The sequence below is a fragment of the Colobus angolensis genome, unplaced genomic scaffold (assembly GCF_000951035.1).
Source record: "Colobus angolensis palliatus isolate OR3802 unplaced genomic scaffold, Cang.pa_1.0 Scaffold358, whole genome shotgun sequence".
NCBI classification, from domain to species: domain Eukaryota; kingdom Metazoa; phylum Chordata; class Mammalia; order Primates; family Cercopithecidae; genus Colobus; species Colobus angolensis.
The window spans coordinates 1,550,128-1,558,256 of record NW_012116910.1 but is presented as its reverse complement, the minus strand read 5'-3'; the positions used below and the strand labels follow the sequence as shown (position 1 = coordinate 1,558,256).

The 8,129-nt window shown below is 49.4% G+C and overlaps 1 protein-coding gene across 2 annotated transcripts in view; it reads left to right on the top strand.

Annotated features, from left to right (window-relative positions):
• The window catches only part of TRIP13 (thyroid hormone receptor interactor 13), a 21,564-nt gene extending 16,180 nt beyond the window's left edge, over positions 1–5,384 (top strand). The window contains exons 11-14 of one of the 2 annotated variants that reach the window (XM_011953139.1): positions 1,990–2,102; positions 3,182–3,251; positions 4,289–4,430; positions 4,610–5,384. In XM_011953139.1, coding sequence (XP_011808529.1) covers positions 1,990–2,102; positions 3,182–3,251; positions 4,289–4,384 — 279 coding nt within the window. In that variant the 3' untranslated portion in view covers positions 4,385–4,430; positions 4,610–5,384. Of the gene's footprint in view, positions 1–1,989; positions 2,103–3,181; positions 3,252–4,288 lie in introns of both variants that reach the window. The other variant, XM_011953138.1, reaches the window with a different exon arrangement.
• The last annotated feature ends 2,745 nt before the right edge of the window (positions 5,385–8,129 follow it).

Genomic DNA, 8,129 nt, shown 5'->3' with positions numbered 1-8,129 from the left:
TCAGGGACGCCGTCGCCCTGGGCACAGCGGCGCGTGCGGGGCGTGTGTGTGAGGGACGCCGTCGCCCTGGGCACAGTGGTGCGTGCGGGGCGTGTGTGTGAGTCAGGGATGCTGTCACCATGGGCACCGTGGTGCGTGGGGTGAGTGTGAGTCTGGAACACTTTCGCCATGGGCACAGTGACGCGTGTGGTGTGTGTGTGTCAGGCTAGCAGGGAACTGCCCCATGCTTGTGTTTCTGCTGCTCTAGCCCCTGTGGGAACAGGCCTTTCCCAGACAAATCATCCTGCGAGAGCGTACCTAGACCCTTCGTTTAGGGGAGTTGGACAGTAACCAAGCAAACCAGTGAATGGGGATTTAAACAGTGATGAGTTTAATGCTGTTGTTTTCACCTGTGGGTACCACAGAGCAGGGTCCTTAACAAGGACGGCACTGCCTGCTTGGACTGGGAACTGGTCTCAGCGATGGACCCACTGGGCCTGCGCGGGTCAGCACTGTCCGGGCATGGTTTTCTCGGGGGTTAGGGAAAGGAGACGGAGCTCTGTGGAGCTTTGGCTGGAGAATGCCAGGGATCTGAAGACTGATTTTACAGCAGTTTTGCTGCCAAGGAACCCCACGGGATGGCAGATCCTGCGAGGAAGTCGTGTGTGTTGGAGGTCCTCACACACCTTCAGTGTGGGTTCCAGCCTCGCAATGTGACATTTATACACTCGTACACTTGTGCTGTGAATCTAGGGGATGCTTAAAGTTTTAGCTAAGAGGGATGGACTTTTTCTGGGATGGTGTAGGACAGGGGTAGGGTTTTTTTGTTGTTTTTGTTTGTTTGTTTGTTTGTTTGTTTTGAGACAGAGCCTCACTCTTGTCTAGAGCTGGAGTGCAGTGGTGCGATCTTGGCTCACTGCAGCCTCCCCCTCCTGAGTTCAAGCAATTCTCCTGCCTCAGCTTTGTGAGTACCTGGGATTACAGGTGCAAGCCACCACACCCGGCTAATTTTTGTATTTTTAGTAGAGACAGAGTTTCACCAATTTGGCCTGGCCGGTCTCAAACTCCTGACCTCAAGTGATGCACCCACCTCAGCCTCCCAAAGTGCTGAGGTTGCAGGTGGGAGCCACCGCGCCCAGTGATGGGGTAGTTTCTTATTTTAGGCAGTTTATACGAAATTCAGACATGCAGATGTCATGGCGGATATTGATCTGGTCTCAAAAGCTGTGGGCATGGAAGTGGGGACCCTGCACTGTTGAGGCCAGCAGGGCCTGGAGGGGTGTCGAGGGGAGGCCCAAGCACTCCAAGCACAGACAGTGTGTCTTCATTTTGCTCACACCCCTCAACGAACCTCCAAAATGTTCAGACAATGCTATTTTCTTCCTTCTCCTGGTTCCTGAGTCAGAACGGTTCATATTGGAATTCGGTCATAGGAAGTCAGTGGGCCCACCTGACTGTTGGCAAGGCTACTTGGAAAAGCATGACTTCCAGACAACTGATCTCTGAGGTGACCTTCTGGTGCCCAGCTCCTCGGTCAGTCAGACACTGTGTCGTGCTGCCAAACAAGCCTCACCCTTGAAACAGACAACCTAGGACCCTGCTTTGGAAGTCAGTGGAAGTCCTGGCTCTGAGTCCCAGCTCTGCCCACTGTGGGCTCGGACGTCTCCGAAGATGACAGAGTGGACTGAGTGCCTCCAGGTCCCTTCCCTTCCTGACACACAGGGAGCAAACGTTTTGGCCCGAAACACAGAGGAGGCTGTGTTGCTGCTGGTTTCTGAGGCATGTGCCGTTGTTTGTATTTGTTTGAAAAAGCAGAAGGTGTACGCTGAGGGGCGTGAGAGAGCGTGAGAGAGCGAGCTTGTTCACTAGTGCAGCTGTGCATCGAGTCGTCACTGTCTGGGTTTCCGTGAGATGGGACACGGCGGATACTTTACCTGCAGGTGCTGTCCCTCTTGCCGACGCTCAGGCCTCTGTGGACTCTGCTAACCGCCTGTGCCTCTGTCTCCCCAGTGTCAGATCATTTACCCTCGCCAGCAGCTGCTGACCCTCCGAGAACTGGAGATGATCGGCTTCATTGAAAACAACGTGTCAAAATTGAGCCTTCTTTTGAATGAAATTTCAAGGTGCAAACTGACCTCATTTTTGTAATCAGGACGAATCCATTTGTGATATTAACTACGGAGTCATTGTTTCCTTTGAGGAGACCAGGGAGGGCTCTGGGTGTAAACTCTCAACACAGTACAGGTGTGAACGTGCATGTACGTGTGTGTGTGCGCGCGTGCGCATGTGAGTAGAAACACGCAGCACAGCCACCTCCTTCCGAAGGTGTAACCCGTGGGCCCGGAGGGTGCTGGCTCATGCGCTGGAAGCCTGCAACCCTACGGCTGACGGCACTTCCAAGGATTCGCAGAGTCCACAGAAAGGAAGTGGCTTTGGGGGTCCGGAGAGGGTGGAAGGGAAGATGGGGAAAATGATACGGTGCCTTGAAGGATAGAGTTTGGTTCCGACAAGAGAGAAATCAGGAAGGCTGCTGGAGCAGTGTGTTCAGGTAACCTCCTAGTGGGTTGCAGTGCAAAGGCTGGGGAGGTGCCGGAGAGGCGGGGGGTGGAGTAGACAGAGCCTTGGGTTTCTGGCCAGAGTTTTAATTTTATTTTGAAGTTGGCAAGAGTGTGGAAGGCTTTAAACAAGGGATAACATGAAGAATGCAATATTTTTTAAGGATTTGGATTATCCATTGAAGAGGTTTAAATCAGTTAAGATGGGAACAAAAGAACAGTTCAGAGACTTCTACAAAAATTGAAGATGTGAACCCACCCATTATTTGGGGAATCTGTGCCTACTGACCGTGTGCCCGCTGCATCGTGCCCTACGCCTGGTGCTCCCAGGCAGGTGATGCGTTCCCTGGGCGCGGGGATGCTGGCCTTGGGGCAGGGCACAGAGGTGTGCCTTGGGTGTGCTTCCGAGCAGCGAGGACACTGCCTCCCAGAGCAGGAGCTGAGGATGGGGAGAGACCGGCAAAGGGATGTTCACAGGACAAGGCTGAGGAGACCAGTGCGGGGCAGGAAGTGCCCTGTGAGCCCCAGGGTGTGCCTGGGGCGCTTTGGCTTGTGTTCCCAGGGATGCCTTAGCCAATGAGGAAAATTAGTCCTGAAACGTGTGATTGTGTAAATTGCTGTCTCTGAACTGGGTTTTCTTTACACAGGAAGAGCAAAGGCCTCAGCGGCCGGGTCCTGAGAAAACTCCCCTTTCTGGCTCATGCGCTATATGTCCAGGTGAGTCTCCACTGCTGTCCCCCAGCACCCACCCTGTCCACAGGTCTCAGCCTCGCTGGAAATTCCACTTAGTAGCCCTGGGGTATCAGCCTTATTTTATCTCAGTTTCCAAACCACAGGGTCCTGGGGCAGGAGGAGGAGCTGACCTTGGCACCGAAACACTGGGGCTGTCGAGTCCTTTGGGAGGAGGCGGCTATGCCATGTGCCTCTGCTCACACGCGTGCACACACGTGCACGTCTGCGTCTGTGGTGTGCTGAGCTCGTGGCCAGGGTCCTCGCTGGCCTCGCCAGAGGTTTGTGCTCTTGCAGTCTTGGCTCAGTCTACACAGAGCAGGACCTGGAGCCACAGCTTCACCCACTGGGTGCTGGGCCTGTTGCAGATGCTTCGGCCCAGGGCACTCACCCCTCTCCTGCACTGTCCCCAGCAGCTGGTTGGGGTGAGGACTCAGTGTCTGGCAGAGCAGATACACTTACATCTGAGAAGAGAAAACCCCCATCTTGGAATGGTTCCTTTCAAATCAGAAGTGACCCAGGCTCTGTCTGGTCAATAGCAGCCTCTGTGCTGGACACAGTGCTCAGCACACAGGTGACAGTGGCCATGGACCATGAGTGCGAGCCTTTTGATGCAGGGAGGTGACAGCTCTGGGCACCGGGACCATGGGAATTCTCTGGTTATAAGCCCGGGACATGGGGTGGGTCCTTTGGAAAGGACTCCAGGGTCTGCTCCCAACAGCTTCTCATCCTTCTCAGTGTGTGGGTGGCTGCCTTGGTGCCCCCCTGCCCACCCCCGCGGCTGTTTCTGACCTGTAGGACATGGCAGGGGGAGGGTCACGTACCCACCTTGTTCACCTTTTCTGAAGTAAAGAGCATGGCTCATCTGTGTCCTGGATGTGTGTGGTGCGCACTCACTGCTCAGCCCATCAGCTGCAACCCCCTCTGAGCTGTCTGCACTGTGGGTGGCAGCAGGGGCTGTGGATGCCAGGTGGCCCCACTAACGGTGAGTTGAGCCCCTCCAGCGATGACTGTGTACCTTCCAGGCCCCCACCGTCACCATAGAGGGGTTCCTCCAGGCCCTGTCTCTGGCAGTGGACAAGCAGTTTGAAGAACGAAAGAAGCTTGCGGCCTACGTCTGATCCTGGGCTTCCCCATCTGGTGCTTTTCCCATGGAGAACACAGCCAGTAAGTGAGGTGGCCCCACACGGCCGTCTCCCAGGGAATCCCTTCTGCAAACATTGCTTACACTGCAAGCTAGAAAGCCACCAAGGCCAGGCTTTGTTAAAAGAAGTGTGTTTTATTTATGTTGTTTTAAAATGCGTACTGAGAGACAAACATCTTGTCATTTTCACTGTTTGTAAAAGATAATTCAGATGGTTTGTCTCCTTGTGAAGAACCATTGAAACGTGTTTGTTCCCAGCCCCCCTGCAGTGGATGGGATGCGTAATGTCAACAAGTTTTGTTTAACAGCAAAAAAGGAAGATTAATGCAGGTGTTATAGAAGCCAGAAGAGAAACTTTGTCATCCTAAAGAAGCATATAATCATAGCGTTAAAAATGCACACATTACTCCAGGTGGAAGGTGACAATTGTTTTCTGATATCAGCTCGTTTGATTTAATGCAAAAATGTTTTCAAGACTATTTAATGGATAAGAAAAGTCTATTTCTACATTATACCAACTGAGAAGAAAATGGTCGGTAAAGTATTCTTTCATAATAAATAATCAGACATGGTCCCATCTGCAGGAAAAGTGCAGACTCGGAGTGTTCCAGGCAAACGCATGCTGAATGTCTCTTGTAACCCAGTGTGGGCACCCCTGCATCGCTGGGATGTTTCTGCCCATGGTTTTGTTTGTGCAATAACGTTATCGCATCTCTAACGAGGATTCACATTAACAGAATATAAAATAAATGGGTCAGTTACTGGTCTCTCAGAATATTATGTTTTGCTTTTATCTCACACTAAAATAAATGTCATTAATGCTTTGCATGTGAAATTCACTTTCGAAAGAACATGTTACATTTTGTTTTAGAACTTTTTAAGTATTAACATATTTTTTAGAATTTTCTTGTTTTGATTCTAAGTATCTCTTCCAAGTGCTTTTAATTTTACTAAAGATTACTCACATGATTACTTAACTTTAAGCCTGATTTATGCTGTGAGGACCTTATGGTGTAACTGCATCTCCAGAAGAAGCTGGGAAGGTGCCAGCGACCCAGGTGCAGATTCAGGAGGAGGATCACCAAGGCCGAGGCATAGGCAGGTTCTGGTCACTGCGCCGTCTGCTCGGCCTTACCTGCAGATTCAGAACCTGGAGCCAGTCCTGCCGTGGAAAGCAGAGCCTGGCTCTGGGGGTGGCAGGTTGAGAAGTGGGCCCAGTCCTTGCACGTCGGTGCTGTTAAAGGATCTTTTCACCAGTGGGTACAACCCTAACAGCTCCTCACCTCCACTCTCCAGGAGTCAGATTGGGGTCCACAGTGGCATGCGGCCTTCGTACGCAGAAGTTCTTCGAGAAATTTAAAACAGTTGGGGTGGGGTATAGTGAATAAGCCAAAAGACTCATCTGAGAGTAAAGGCAGTGCATTAGGGTTCTCTAGAGGGACAGAACTAATGCAATAGATAGATACATATATAAAGGGGAGTTTATTAACTCACATGATCACAAGGTCCCACATTAGGCCATCTGCAAGCTTGAGGAGCAAGGAGAGCCACTCTGAGTCCCAAAACTGAAGAACTTGGAGTCTGGTGTTCAAGGGCAGGAAGCATCCAGCACAGGAGAAAGTTGTAGGCTGGGAGGTTAGGCCCATCTCGCCTGTTCACATTTTTCTGCCTGTTTATGTTCTAGCCGCACTGGCAACTGATTACATTGTGCCCACCCAGATTGAGGGTGGGCCTGCCTTTCCCAGCCCACTGACTCAAATGTTAATCTCCTTTGACAACACCCGCACAGACACACCCAGGATCAATACTTTGTATCCTTCAATCCGATTGACATTTAGTATTAACCATCACAGGCAGACACATGTCTAGTAGACAAAAGGTGCAGTATTCTTGCTGCAGGAGAAAAGAAAAAATTGCCAAACCTTAATTGCCGAGGACATTGCTTGGAAGGCATAACAGAAGGTTCCCTGCAGTTGTGGAGGGTGAGTGTGGGTGAGGTGCTGTGGACCCCAGCTCCAGTATCACGGGGCAGGTCTTGACAGGACACCGAGGTCATGGAGGTCAGCCTTGTGGAGCCCACTCTGTGCTCAGATGAGATCTGCTGGGTCCAAACAGCTCAGGCCATCTGAGTTTGTGCTGTTTGATTTGCTTGTTATATAAAATCAATCCATCAAAAGATAGATAAGTGATAAACGTGCCATTTCATTTACACCACTTCTGGAACCGCACTTGAATTCTGGAGGCCGCTGGTTCATGCGTCTCAGGCAGGCCCACTAGATGTGGTGGGACTTCTCATGGAGTCATCGCAGGCGTCAAGTTCCTGAAAATAAGATAACCTGGGGTAGGGAAACCAGGCTGTGTCCTTGAAGTCCCTTCAGGCTATTAACCAGAGTGGGAATTCAGGGAATCTCACATGTCAACAGTAGGATGATTGTTGTGTTTCACTGCATGACCTCTGCAAAATGGGGATAAGAGATCAACTGATAACAAAGTACTTGCCCGAGTTCAGAGACCTACCACAGCACAACGTTACTAAGAAATAGAGGTTGAAAATGGCAATTTCAGTATAGAAATAAAACTTTTAAACATATTCTAGTAGTTTTTTGATAGCGTTCTTAACGATTTTTTATGCACTTAATTGTGCCAGCTGTGCATAAAGACAATTTGCTTATTTTTTTAATCTGTATGCTTTTTTTTTTTTTCCATTTTCTTGCCTTGCTGCATAGGCCATGACAAGTATGAGGCTGAATAAAAATGCCATAGTGGATGTCTTGGCCTCTTTCCTTCTGTCTGTAAGCTCTGGAGCGATGTGCCACTTTCATTCAAGTACCAGCTTTAGGTTCCAGAGATTTTATCTATTGTTTGTTTTCTATTTCATTAATTTGGCCTTTAACTTTCTTTTCTTCCTTCTACGTATGTTAGATTTGTCCTTTTCCCAGCTTCTTAAAGTGGAAGCTGAGCTCCTTGGTTGAGAGCTTTGTTTCTCAGCATTGAAAACATTCTGTTCGCACATTGCACAGCTGCTTCCCACAGATAGATGGAAATGTGTGACTTTTCATTCATCCTGTTCAAAATATTTTCTAATTTCCCATGTAATTTCTTCTTGGACCCATGGGTTATTTAGAAGAGAACTGTTTCGTTTCCAAATACTTAGGGATTTTCCAGATAGCTGTCTGTTACTGATTTTCTTTAAATTGGTTGTGGTCAGATAACATGTTGTATTATTCTCAATCTTTTAAATGTATTGAGAGTTACTTGGTGGCTCAGCACGTGGCGTGCTCTGGAAAGAATGCACCTCCTGCAGTCGGGCACAGTGGTTCCTACATGCCAGTCGGGTCTCATGACCTGTCACTGATTTTCTTCCCCCTACTCTGTCAACTGGTGGGAGAGAAGTGTTGGAACCTCCACTGTGAGCGTGGACTTGACTGTCTTCTTTCAGCACCATCTGCTCCTACACTGTATTTTGGAGCAGTTGGGGCGTAAACATGTGGGACTCTTGTCTTCATTGTAAATTGGTGCTTTATCAAGGGATTTCCTCTTTTATCCCTTGTTCTGATGTCTACTTCCATACTAGGTTAGCCACGCTGGCTTTGATTAGCATTTACGTGGTGTCTCATTTTGCATCCTTTGACTTTTAACCTATCTGTGCTTTTATATTTTAAGTGAGTTTGTGGTAGTTAGCATATAGTTGGGTCTCATATTTTTATCCAGTCTGACAGACT